General features: G+C 40.3%; 1 protein-coding gene across 1 annotated transcript; it reads right to left on the minus strand.

Moving 5' to 3' along the window:
• Positions 1–5,548: 5,548 nt before the first annotated feature.
• pcyox1 (prenylcysteine oxidase 1) lies at positions 5,549–13,852 on the minus strand. Its single transcript, XM_061800129.1, has 7 exons — positions 13,731–13,852; positions 13,386–13,524; positions 11,421–11,627; positions 11,088–11,262; positions 10,795–11,006; positions 10,568–10,720; positions 5,549–8,512 (listed from the first exon to the last, which is right to left on the minus strand). The coding sequence occupies exons 2-7, from the start codon at positions 13,495–13,497 to the stop codon at positions 7,842–7,844; spliced, it is 1,530 nt and encodes a 509-aa protein (XP_061656113.1). The 5' UTR covers positions 13,498–13,524; positions 13,731–13,852; the 3' UTR covers positions 5,549–7,841.
• Positions 13,853–13,974: the final 122 nt, after the last annotated feature.

Raw genomic sequence — 13,974 nt, forward strand, 5'->3', positions numbered from 1 at the left:
GGAATGAGAAACTTAAGTCAGCCATAGTAAAACACGGTGCATGCAATTGTAATGGGGCGGACATATTTGTAGGCAGGCCTTACCATATTTATTCGCTGGCATCTCACACTTGGCGCCTACAACTCTTCTAAAGCTAAGCCACGTGTTTAATTAACCAAATTGCCTGCCGTGGCATAGCTATTTACAACGGTTAAGGATGAATGTGTGTGTGAGAGAGAGAGAGAGAGAGAGAGAGAGAGAGAAGCGCACAGTGTAGTGTAGGTGAATAACGGGCTCTTTTGCACATTTTGATATACGAACTGGATTAGTGGTGTTGACAGAAAACTAATATTAAAAATTTATTTGGTGGCATATACATATATACACACACACACACACACACACACACATATATATATATATATATATATATATACACACATATATACATAATGTACATACCTGTTGGAATTGACATTTAGACATTTTATATTATTTCATACCTTGCATTCGGTCTATACCTGTAATTATAGATGGATACTAATTTTAGAATCAGGTGAGGAAATGTTCATGTTATTTATATATAGTCTATGGCAAAAGGGGGAGGACCGTGGTTGTGGGATCCCGCTTTGCAATTAGCAATGATGATGAGGAGGACAATGGGGTGAGGTGTGGGTCAGGGCGCGCCATTCAAGCTAGTACCGCCACTGGCCAACAGCCAGCCAGCGGAGGATGCATTCCGCACCAACTATGAGCGTGGGACCGAGCGACCAGCTGATTTGGCGCAATTCTCTAGCGCAGCGGTACCCAATCTTTTTTTGCACCACGGTCCGGTTTCACGTAAAGACATATTTTGACGGACCGTCGTAGCAGCTGTGCTACCTCTGCGCCACAGGCTCGCAGCTGAGCACGACTAAACTGAAGAACGAATCAAGTCGTGAAGTGATTTCATTCAGTAAGTTCGCTCAAAAGGTTGTTTGTGAACGATAACACTACTCGTGCGCTTCTACCACAGCGCTCACACCCAAAAAAATTAAATACTTGGCAGCACGTAAATAATACAATCAAATCTGGTGCACTTTTAATGTATTCAGTGTGTATGCACACCACTTATGTGCAGCCCTGCATATAGGCTATATACTGTACGACATGAAAATAATAAAATGTTATTTAGAATTCTATTTAACGTCATCCTCTTCCCAATATTATTGAATTAATAGTAATAACATTATTAACATTACCAATTAACAACAACAAGTTTCATGTTTTGTCATCTGTGATTCCACAGCTCTAACTGCCGTTTCATGTTTTTGCCACGGTATCGTTTCAGTATCGGTATCGAGCGACATCATGCAGCTATCGTGTCCAAGTCAGAATTAACACTACAAACTCTCTTACATATTAACGTAAAAAAAAAAAAGTTCACCTTATATACAAATGACCTACCTGGCCCATCTGTTCATTTTAATAATCAAATGTGGCCCTTGGGCACAAACGCTTGCCCAGTCCTGACAGTGTGAGCGCGTGCGTGGTCACCTTCCTCCTTGGTCGAATCCTTGCCGTCATCTTCTGTACCGACATGAGCAAAAGGCCACATCATTAGGTACAGCTGAACACTATACATGGCGCGCAACGCACACGATACAGCTCGATGGTCATCTAGTTATTCATTATTAATGTATTATCTCGTGTAGTGTTGTGTTATAAGTTACGTTATGCATTGTTGTGTCATTTAGTGTTGTATTGTGTAATGTTATAGTGTTGTCATTTTGTTATATAGTGTGGAATTGCATCGTTTTATGTCCTACATGTAGTGTCTTGTTATAAAGTGCTGTATTGAGTTATGCTTTATCTTATTTTATTTCCTTTTTCATTTGTTTTATGTTACAGTATGTAGTGTTTGGTTGTATAGCGTTGTATTGTACTGAGTTGTTTTCTTTTTGAGTGTTATGTTGTTCGTTATATAGTGCTGGATGGCGTCATGGAATGTTATTTTATGGCATGGTGTTGTGCTCTTTTGTTATACAGGGGTGTAATGTGCTATGTTGTTTTATAATATAGTGTCGTTTTGTTATTTTTTTTCTTTCATGTTATGCTAAGATGTTTTGTTTAAGACTGTCATGGTATGTCACGCTGTGTTATATTGTTTTGCTGTATTTTGTTGTGATGTTTTGTAATATGTTGTTTTCTGTGTCAAATTTGCCTTGAATTTCCCGTCTGGAGATCAAGAAAGGATCGTATGTTAATTGTTTTCCAGCATCGTGCTGTATCATGTCATGTAGTGTGTGTGTTTTGTCATTTTATAATTTTGCATTGTGTCGTTTTGTTCTACATTGTTGTGTTGTATTACGTTATGCTGTTTTGTTTTGTGTTATAGTGTTGTGTCATGTCATGCAGTATTGTGTTATATTGTATTATTCTGTTTTGTTTTGTGACTGTATGTGGTGTTATTTTGCATAGAGTTAGGCTGAACTTTGACCTCTGGGGATCAATAAAGGGTTATCCTATGTTGTTTTTTTATATAGTGTTGCGTCATGTCATGTAGTGTTGCATTGTGTTGTTTTGTTTTATAGTGTTATGTAATGTAGTGTTACATTGTCATACAGCGCTGTACTGTGCTACATAGTGTTATTAGTAATGTTACACAGGTTACTTTGTATTTTTGTTTAACTTAGTGCTGTATGATTGTCATTTTATGCAGTGTTGAGCCATATTTTGTTCTGTAGTGTGGTGTTATGTTGCGCTATGTCATGTAATGCTGTGTTACATGGTGTTGTGCTCTGCTGCGTCATGTTACGTAATGCTATGTCACGTGTTACGTAGTGTCATGTTTTTCTTTAATAGTGTTGTGGTATACTGTGTTCTGTAGCGTAGTACTGTCGATAATTGTGTCATGTTAGGTTACATTACACAAAGCTGTGTTGCAGTATTATATGTTATGTTGCATTATGTCATGCTGTGATATCTTTGTGTTATGTTGTGTTATTTTCCGTAGTGTCGTGCTGTGTTGTGTTGTTATCTTGTGTACAATATGGTGGATAATATCTGTTTGGTACTTGCGTCATGAAACAGAAATATGGGATGGGTTCACATTCTAATGGAGAGCTGTCGTATGAATATATTGAGACTGCATGAAGATTTAATTTTATCTATACTTCCATCTTACTTACCTGAAGTGCTCTCCGGGTGTGCAGGTGACTGCTGCTGTTGCTCTGGAAGCAACAACAATTACATAACATAATTTTGAATAACTTGACAACTTTCCTAACTTGAGCAGAGTGCGCGCCTCTGACCATCTGTCGCCGTCTGCTCTGTGGACTGACAGTTTGCACCTGCACAAAGACACAACAAGGTTGTGTGCTTTTCACACTCATGCTGCAAAATGCTAGACTTTCTCAAAGTGGGTTTAGTCGCCAGCTACAGGCCAATCCCACCCTTACCCTCCTCTGCAGCTGCCGCGTCAGAAGAGCGACGCCCTCCCTCTGCAAAGGAACAGGGGGATTATTGGTGTGTTATCTAATATGTAAAACTGTGCATGTGTGCAGCATCCAAGCACGTGTTGCACTCACCTGCTGCATCGCTCAAAAGCTCACCGTGTACCTCCGCTGCTGAAATAAATGCACCAGGGACACTCAGTGGATTGTATGAGTGCTCATCATGTTGTTTTCCAGTGGTGTACGTATAATGTTGCTGACTATTCTTGCTGCTTTTGTTCATATTCACATCTGCGTATAGTATAGTAGCCTGTGTGTGTGTGTGTGTATATATATATATATATATATATATATATATAATGAATAATAAACCATATGTACTGTAGTTGACAACTATCCAGTGGACCTCCGCTATTTGCGGGGGATAAGGACCGGGCCGGACAAAAATCTGCTGGTAATTGACACCCAATATAATTGCATTGGGGGGGGGGGGAATTATTATTTTTTTTTAACCCTCCAAAAATTCTTGAATAAGTGTGGATAAACCTCTTGTTTACTTCCAACTGTAGTTTCTAAGGTGTATTTTATTCTATTGTATTCCAAAAGCACATTACTCATACTGTTATGTTTCATTCAGTTGTAGCTTCGCTCACCTGCTGCGTCACCGACTGAATCCTCACTGTGCATCTCCACTGTGGGGGGAAAAAAAATAAAATAAAATCACCAGTGACTTATTAAACATATGCACACTATTTATTAGTACTATGAATATCATTTACTATTTGACCAGATTCATCTGTAGCAGCCTCTGTGTGGATATTTACACAAGGGATCACATTATGACAGGAACCCAGATGAGTCCGTTAAGTGAGGTTTATGGCTCCACTTACCAAGGTAGCGTGCGTCTTCCCCTCGCTCCTCTGTAACTAGAAGACGGACGTCACTTGAATTCAACACATTCACGAGAAGTCACACTGCAGTGCACATTATGCTGTTAGAATCGTACTGTTCATCTGAGCTTCTTCATTCTTCTGAGCAGCCTCAAACTCCAGCTGATCTGAACACACACAATCATACAATACATACATGATGCAATATGCTGCTTAATTATGAATAGAAATAGACTGCTATTAATGTTGTTAATAACACCACATGAAACAATATAATTCTATTTTACAGTAATAATACCAAGAATAATCCAACATTATTATTACTTGTGATTTAATATTGAGTTTTATATTTCAATTACTTACTCCGATTACCGTCTAACATATCAATAATTATGATGAAAATGCACCGTTATATTATGATTTCCTAACAGTTAGAATACGTTATTATTGATAGTCTTCTTACTCTTATATTATCCAATACATGTTCGGTTCAAATATAATACCTTAAAAAACTTGATCAAATTTAATGAGCATAATTCACATGTATAAATGATTGTCATTATGATATATTGTTAATAAAATTATTATATTGAGAAAAACACTGTGGTGCATTTGAAAATAAAAGGCCATTATATTTCATCTTTACATGGCAAATGTGAATAACCAAATGCAAATTACCTATTTTCAGCAGTTCAGTTAGCACATCTGCAAGACAAAAGTGTGATTACCTTAATACTCATGATCAGTGTTCATTTTGAAATCACCACTGCTCACCGTAATGAACCTTTTCTTCCTCTTCAGCAGATTGCAGCGATGCAGAGAAAGCTGCAGGACAAGACAAATGCATTTCTATTACTGCAATTCAACCAAAAGTATAACTGATGCTACAAGTTGATGAAATGCCCACTCAAGGTTTTCATCATCTTACCAGACTGCAGCGCTGCCACAGCAAAGATGACAAAAAGCAATGTTAGAAATCTCATCTTGCCTCTTTCTCTTTGTGTGTGTGGACAAACGGCATCAAAGCGCTTATATGTCCTCCGACATCCAGTCACATGTCCGGCTTGGATTCTGGTACCATTGTCCCACTCACTACCTGAGCACACAGCTGGGCGTCACATCAGCACAACAGACGCATCGTTATTCAGGGGCACAATGGGGGCCCATTGTCAGACCTTCAGTCACTTGGGCCTTTATTTAGGGGCGGGTGCTCGGAGCAGAAAAAGAAAGTGTCCAAAGACGATGTTGACAAGTGAAGACAATGTTTATTTCCTTTAAAAATAAGAAGAAGAATTCAGATTTCATTTGGCTGATGAGTGACGGCTCACAATGCCGCTCAGGCACAAAATACATCCATTTAGACACATCAGTACAAGGGACGTTGCGCAATGATTATTACGAAACACAAAATCACAGTAGAAAATATTTCAATCATAAACAGTGTCATCCATCCATCCATCTTCTTGACCGCTTATCCTTTCAAATAAACAAAAAAAGAAACTAAAAACTAAGTTGTGCTCCCAAATGTTTGATTTCTTGGATTCTGTTTGATTTCTTGTCTGTTTGATTCTGTCAATTAAAGCGCACGATTAGCCCCTTTGAACGTACTTTAGGACATGGTTCTATTTCAAAATATAGTTGCCAATACGTAAAAATAAAAAGTACAAAATGGCATGTATGAAATAATCAAATCTGACCCATTTCAAACATTTTCCTCCCTTATGATGGTCCCTGGTAGCAGGATTCGAGTTATACCAGCATGGTTGTTCTCCTAATAGTATTATCAAAGATCTTTTGAAACATTTGTATCTTTACCCTTTTTCATGTCCAAAAAGAACTCAATAAGAGTCTGTTCAGGAGGTGGGACCAAGGAAGATTCTATCATTAACAAACACTTAAACAATTACAAGTACAAAGAGTTATGCAGACTTAAGAGCAACGGGGACAATAAGCGCAATTATCTTACATTACATAGTGATACATGCACAATCCAATCCAAGCTGAGTGTAAATAGCAACACCCCTCAGTAGTAGTGATGTCGAACACTTTGACATCGATGTAAACAACAACCACAATAATCTACATGAAATAAATGTCTCTCAATCAATACTGACCATTATTATCGATATGAAGGCAGAATCTCAGAAACAACTCTTGTATTGGATCATACTGTTCTAATCAAATTAGTTTGTGTAGGCGTACTTGATGAACTGGCACAAGTACGACACACAAAAAGTTGAAGTCTCCGTGATTACTACAATTCACTAGATTTGTTACTACTTGCGATTTTCGAAAGGGGTCGGAAAAGTCGAGAAAAATAGTTATGAGCTGTGAGCAGCCGCTCGGGTCGTCAAAAAAAGCCATTGACTTATTAGGGCAGCACTTTGGTGGTTAGCACGTCATGTCTGCCTCACAGTTCTGAGCTTCGGGGTTCGAATCTTGGATCCGGTCTTTCTGTGTGGAGTTTTCATGCTCTCCCTGTGCTCGTGTGGGTTTACTCCAGGTACTCCAGCTTCCTCCCACATTCCAAAAACATGCATGGCAGGTTCATCAAAGACTGTCAATTGTCTATAGGTTGAATGTGAGCGTGAATGTTTGAGTGTATGCGCCCTATGATTGGCTGGCAAGCGCTATAGGCAATTGGATGGATGGACAATGACTTTTGGATGGGGTGAGGTCCATCTATGGCCAGAAGTATTTCATTGCTTTTACATTTCCCCCCATTAACAGTTGTATGCAAGGTCAAAAAGTAACTTAAAACATTTCCTGTAAACCTAATAAACGTTTTGTGGTTAGACTTTAACAACGGAACAGATCATTTCGACTTAAATTTATTCCTAAACCATGATTTATTTATTTTTTTTAAACGTATGAGGTCGTTTTACATCAAGTGAATGTTTTTGCGGCCCGAGAGTCACGTTGTGTGTGCTCAGGGGTGGGCTAGCTTTTTTGCTCATTTTATTTCGAAAACAAATGGTTGGAAAATAAAATAAAATTAATTAATTCAAATAAAAAGCGTATGTAAAATGTGTAAAATAATTCAATTGATCCCGCTCATCTTCACCAGGGTCGCAAGTGTGCTGGAGCCTATCCCAGCTGACTGCCCAGGGAGAACATGCTACAACCGTACAGGAAGGCCAGAGCCTGGATTCAAACTCCCAACCTCAGAACTGTGAAGCGGATGTGCTAACCACTCACCTATCTTTCCACCCAATCATTTAACAAGATAAATAAAATAAAAAGTTAAAGTTACAATCAGAAATGGTTTATTTTACCAGTAGTTTTGTATTTTATTACAATACATCAATTATTTAATGAAAAAATAGAAATGACTCGCTGAGTTAGCCAATTTGAGGAAATTAATGCAACAACTACTACAGGACTCCTGAAAATGTAAAAGCGTGGCGAACCTGATGAAAGAACGGAGCCGTACTTTGTGTGAGACTCTCTGCAGACTAGCAGTTCATCTGGAAGCGACAGCTGCGCTTACCCTGATAGAACCCAAATACCTGATCTTTTTGGACCGGACCTGCGCGCTTCAGAGCTCCCCCCGCAGGCGCGTGTGCAGGTCCTCCTGGTCGATCCGGCCCGTCTGCTTGTGCCAGCGGTGGTGGGCCAGCAGCGCCACGTTCCTGGCTGAGATGGCGCTCATCTCCATGGAGCTGGCCGCCCACTCCACGGCGCTGAGATAATAGAGTCGGCTGTGCAAGATGAAGGGCGGGGTCTGGCGCTGCGGGGTGCGGTAAGCGGGGTAGGCCAGCCACGGAGTCTGCGACACCGAATCCCACGAGAGGAACATACGTCGGAGGTCCTCCTGGTCCAGCGCTCGAGGAGAAAACACTTTCCATACTTTGCTGTGGCTGGCGGGAGGTCGGCTGTAGCCGGGCGGGATGTGAACCGGGTCGACGGAAGTCAAACTGTACATGACGTTGTCTTTGGAGTCTGCGGTGAGAACCTCCGACACCGTGAACTCGGAGGCCGGCCGCGTGACTCCCAGGTAGGATGTGTTGAGAACGCCGTGGACCAGAATTGAAAAAACCTGGTGGTAGATGCCGGGGAACTGGGACACCATTGGTGAAGACAAACCTGAGAAGGAGATGTCAGACTTGCCCTGATGAAGAGGGGTTGCTATGACAACAATGTCATACATCGAGTGCCCCGCGCCAGTCTCTCCGACGTAACTGACCTCATAGAAGCCGGTGGAGGGCCCTGCAAACACGGAAACAAATGGACGTTTAAGGGCCCATCTTAAAGGAAATGAGACTGAGTGAAATTCTGACACTTTCAAGCCATGGCTGGACTACACTGTTAAAACGCTATTACGTCAAAACATAAAGCTAATCAGAATAGGGAAAAACAAACAGAACGTTTACGTGCATTATTAATTTTGTGTGAACTGGCTTGATGTACAGGGAACCCCTGCCTATTCGTAGATGAATATTCACACATTCTTTCCGTGGAACCTAGCCTCACCTATTCGTGTACTTGTGCTCTTTCTGGAATGTCCCAAGATCACACCAATGACTTGTCTAAGAGGAAGGTTGCAATTGGAGTTATGGATGTATTGTTCAAGTGATACAGCTCCACTGATAGTCAAACACATTTCAATGTCGGGAAGGAGCTAAATTTAGCTTGGATTGTTTGTGGAAGTTACGGTGAGTCTTCGCTACATGTGCAGGTATAGTTAAGATCAAAAGTTTACATACCCTGACAGAATTTGTGAAATATTGGCAATTTGGGGGAAAATATAAGTGAACTCTGACCATCTCCTGATCTCGTTTTTTTTTTTTTTTTTTTTTTGCTGTATTTTGTTTAATATAAGCGCTATTCTGTAATGTCTTACAGTTCAATCTGAATCACACCAAAAACAAATAAATGTGTTTGAATAAATGGTATACATCTTACTAATTCTATCACGGTAGTATGTGAACTCATGAGCACAACTGTACATGTGCATGTCTGGTGCATTTAAAATCAATCAATTTCTAAGCCATTTATTTGTAAACGTACTGTTATATGAGGAATTAAGTTTGACATGATATTAAAATGTTGTGGGATCCTAATCTGTGGTATATTTACAGTTTAAACTATAACTACAGTTTTGGCCAGTGATTCTCAAAGTGTGGTTTGCGGGCTCCCTCTAGTGGTACGTGACAGAATCATTGAATTAAGTGTTCAAACTGTGTGTGTGTTTGTGTGCGTGTGTTTGAGTGGCTTCAACTTTTTTAATTTTGTTTATTTAAATCCAATACTGTGCATTTGTTGTACTGTTGTTACAGTCCAGTTGTATTTAACTTTTAACTACAACATATTCACATTTAATCATTTAGAAATGCTTGTTTTCAAACATTTAGGTAACATTTACATTTTAATAGAATTGCTATTTAAGTCCATCCATCCATCCATTTTCTGAGCCGCTTCTCCTCACTAGGGTCGCGGTCGTGCTGGAGCCTATCCCAGCTATCATCGGGCAGGAGGCGGGGTACACCCTGAACTGGTTGCCAGCCAATCGCAGGGCACATAGAAACAAACAACCATTCGCACTCACAGTCATGCCTACGGGCAATTTAGTCTCCAATTAATGCATGTTTTTGGGATGTGGGAGGAAACCGGAGTGCCCGGAGAAAACCCACGCAGGCACGGGGAGAACATGCACACTCCTGCTATTTAAGTCCATCCATCCATCCATTTTCTGAGCCGCTTCTCCTCACTAGGGCCGCGGGCGTGCTGGAGCCTATCCCAGCTATCTTCGGGCAGGAGGCGGGGTACACCCTGAACTGGTTGCCAGCCAATCGCAGGGCACATACAAACAAACAACCATTCGCACTCACAGTCATGCCTACAGGCAATTTAGAGTCTCCAATTAATGCATGTTTTTGGGATGTGGGAGGAAACCGGAGTGCCCGGAGAAAACCCACGCAGGCACGGGGAGAACATGCACACTCCTGCTATTTAAGTCGTTTTTTAAAATGATTTTCCTATGTTTAAGTGCAGTGTTAATGTTAAAACTTTGCATAAAGTTACAGTGGCTAACAAAATATATCTTTGGGAACAAAACCTATGCTTTGTTTTTGATTAACACTTGGGCCTACTACGCGAATGTATTTCAGTGCTGGTCATTATGGTGGTACTTGGAGAGCCAGTATTTTGATGGTACTTGGAACCACTGATATAGGCGGTTCTAAACATTTTTGGGGGTTGGAGGTGTGTCAGTTACTGGGCTTCATCCGTAGGTCCCTTGAAAGACTACAGATGGATGGGTACCTGTCTTGGACGGGCGAACTTTGAACGAAATGTCGGTCACCCTGGCTCGGATGAGTTCACTCTTGCTGTGGTAAAAAAGTCCAGAGCAAACTCTTTTGTTGCCTCCATCGACCGCCCACAGGCCCGAGTCAGCTCCCGCCAGTGACACAGCCCCTGGCACCAAGGCACAAACGTGTCAACAAAAATCCTTCATCACCGAGCGTGTGACGAGGCGTGAGATTACATACCCGCGAGGCCGTTGATGCGGACACTTTGGCCATAAGTCAGGCGTGTCAGGGGAGCCACCACGTCATTGAGGAAGACCTGCGCAAATCCTTCGGCCCTCATGGTTTCCTCCAGCGTGTGATTCATCAGGCTGAGGAAGTCATCCCCGCCCATGGCATGCAGGAGCCTCTCCATGCTCGTGAAGGAGTAAGCGTACTGCTGGTACTGGTAGATTCTGCCAACAGGGGTCATCAGAGGAAACTCTTAAACGTCATGTCAAAGGATGTATAAGATTTACTGTCTCCCCTGCCCTCACCTCATGAATTTATCCATGACACTCTCCACCCACATCTGCATGAACAGATAGTTGAGCCCATAGCGCCACAGCATGCGCAAGAAGTTTACAATGAACCAGTCGCTCTCCTCGAAAGTGAGCTCGCTGCCGTCGAAGACTGCCTTTTTCGACAGGACGTCCTGACGCACAGAGATGCCTAAAGATAAATAATTATTTTTTTTTTAATGTAAAAAAAATAATAAAACATCTTCAGCTAGCCTTGATTTAGTATGGAAAGTGTCCAGTTTTTAATATTTCCAAAATTCCTCAGCTACACTTCCTAAGCAAATGCTCCTAGTGTGTTGACGCCATTACCCAATTTGTCAACGAAGTACTTCATGTGGAGGTTGAGGGGATGGATCACCACACCTCCCGTCTCATATTCCTGATTTGCCATCTCCACCGTCGCCAGTCGCCCGCCGACATCGGCGGGTTCAAATACGTCTATCTTGACCGTGGGTCCAAACTCCTGTCTCAGGTAGAAAGCTGCGGCCGCGCCGCCGATACCTGCTCCCACCACAGCTGGACAGGAGCAATGTCAAGACTCAATCAGGGGGATGCAGCCATCCATGCATTATGAAGTATGTCCATATGTACAATCCATATATGTGATGTGAGACTAGCCCCTAAGGCTTAGATAGACTACAACCGGTTATTGACCACAAATGTAGAAATGTCAATATAAAAATGGGAGCTATTTGCTTTAGGAATGCTGGTTCCCTTCCTGAACCGTGTTCATGCACATGACTACAAACCTTGCATACCATATCATGCAAATTGTCACCTTGTTAGTATGATACGTCTTGAAAATTTACTATATCCATCTTGAAAACATACAATTTAATTCTTCAATTTGAAAAAAATCTGCGAGTTTATTCTTGTAAAACGATGACTGACGAAAATATGAACAGTCACTTTATTCTCAAATATGACTCTCATAAAATTATGACTACATTTAATATATATATATATATAGTCTTTATTCTTCTAAAACTACAATTTAACCTTAAACATAAAATGTACCACCATATAATCGCTAAATAATTATTATTATATTATAATTATTATTACATAAATTATTAAACTATATACTATTTTCTTTAGAAAAATACCTGATTTTAATTTTTTTCAAAGCTATACGATTTCATTCTCCTAACATTCGAACTTTAATCTTGAAAATACATGACTTTTTTTTTCAAAAATATACAGCTTTGTTTCTTAAATTGTGAATCTTTTTAAATCGGGACAATCAAGGACTTGTTTCTTAAAAATATATTTTATTCTTATCAAATTACTACTTTAAGATGAAAAATATATTACTTTTTATCTAAAAAAAAATATACAACTTAATTCTCTTAAAGGTTTGATTTTAAAAATAAATAAATCCTTCTTCTGTACCGCTTATCCTCACTAGATTCCCAGGTGTGCTGGAGACGATCCCATCTGATTTGGGACAAGAGGCGGGTATACCAAGGACTGGTCACCAGCTAATCAAAGGGTGCATCTAGACAATTCACACTCAGATTCACACCTAAGAACAATTAAGTGTCTTAAATTAAAGTAACGTTCATGTTTTTGGAATGCTGCATGCAACTTTTGATCTCGAAAATGTTTGTGTATGATTATGAATTTAATCTAAAATTTTTTTACTTTTTTTCTCGAAAATGCACACATTTATTCTCCTAAAACTACAATTGAATCTTGTAATTATTTTTTTTTAACAAAAATATACAGTGGGATAGGGACCAGGCCAAACCGCAAATAGCGAAAATCTGCTGATAACCGACTGCCATTATAATTACGCAGGGAAAAAAAAATAATCTTGAGTAAGCGGGGATAAACCACCTATAAGCATTTTCTGGGTTAGTTCCGTCTCCCCCCACCCCCCTTCACCCCTAAAAAATATAAAAAATAAAATAAAAAAAGAAGTCTGCGAGTAGGTCAATCTGTGGGTGCCGAACAGCAAGTATGCGGGTGTCCACTGCACAACTTTCTTTTTTTAAATACACTTTACTCTCATACAATTCCGTTTTTAATCTCAAAAACAGTTTTTTGGGGGGGAAATATACAACTTTATTCTCGTACAATCACATATTTAATCTAATAGTGCCATTTTTTTGTGTATTCTTTACAGAGTGGCCCTACTACGGCGTTTTACCAAAAGACCTACAACAAATGGGTGGTTGTAGATGACCACAATGTATCCCATAGAAATTGTTGTACTATATGTGACAAAACGAAACAAGTGATCAAGATTAGAACCTCTTCATAAAATCTCACCAATGTTGGTGGGTGGCACATGCAGCTCTGGAGTGGAGGCTAAGGTTCTCGTGGCGCTGTGACAGATTCCCAAGAGGAGGATGGCTCTCGGGCTCCAGGTCCCAACGCTCATGGTGGGCTTCTAGTGGTCCAAGGACATCTGAAACAACATGAAGCAGGCCAGTCACTGACTTAAGTGTCTCATCAGTCATGGCTCGAAGGTTGACCTAGTTCATATAAAAACAAGCCGGATGCAGCATGTGTTCACCCCAGTATCATTACAATTACTTTACGTTTCATACGAAGTCAAGTTACTAGAGACAGAAAATAAATATTTAAAACTATTAAGGTTATTTGACAACTTACACAAGACGGAAGAATTTTACAAACTATATACAGGAAGCGTGGCTTGAAGCAACACTAACAAGCAACAACACTAAACTAACGTTCCGCACGTCGTTCCTGGTACTGGCTCTTTCAAAATAAAATGCATACAAACGTTTGCGTTCATTCGGAGGCCGATAATGCACTACTATTGTGTCTCATGATTACAATTTAAAATATAATCATAAATATGTCTATAATGGTGCGACAATTTTGTCCTAACCTA

The sequence above is a fragment of the Phyllopteryx taeniolatus genome, chromosome 15, assembly GCF_024500385.1.
Source record: "Phyllopteryx taeniolatus isolate TA_2022b chromosome 15, UOR_Ptae_1.2, whole genome shotgun sequence".
Classification (NCBI taxonomy): domain Eukaryota; kingdom Metazoa; phylum Chordata; class Actinopteri; order Syngnathiformes; family Syngnathidae; genus Phyllopteryx; species Phyllopteryx taeniolatus.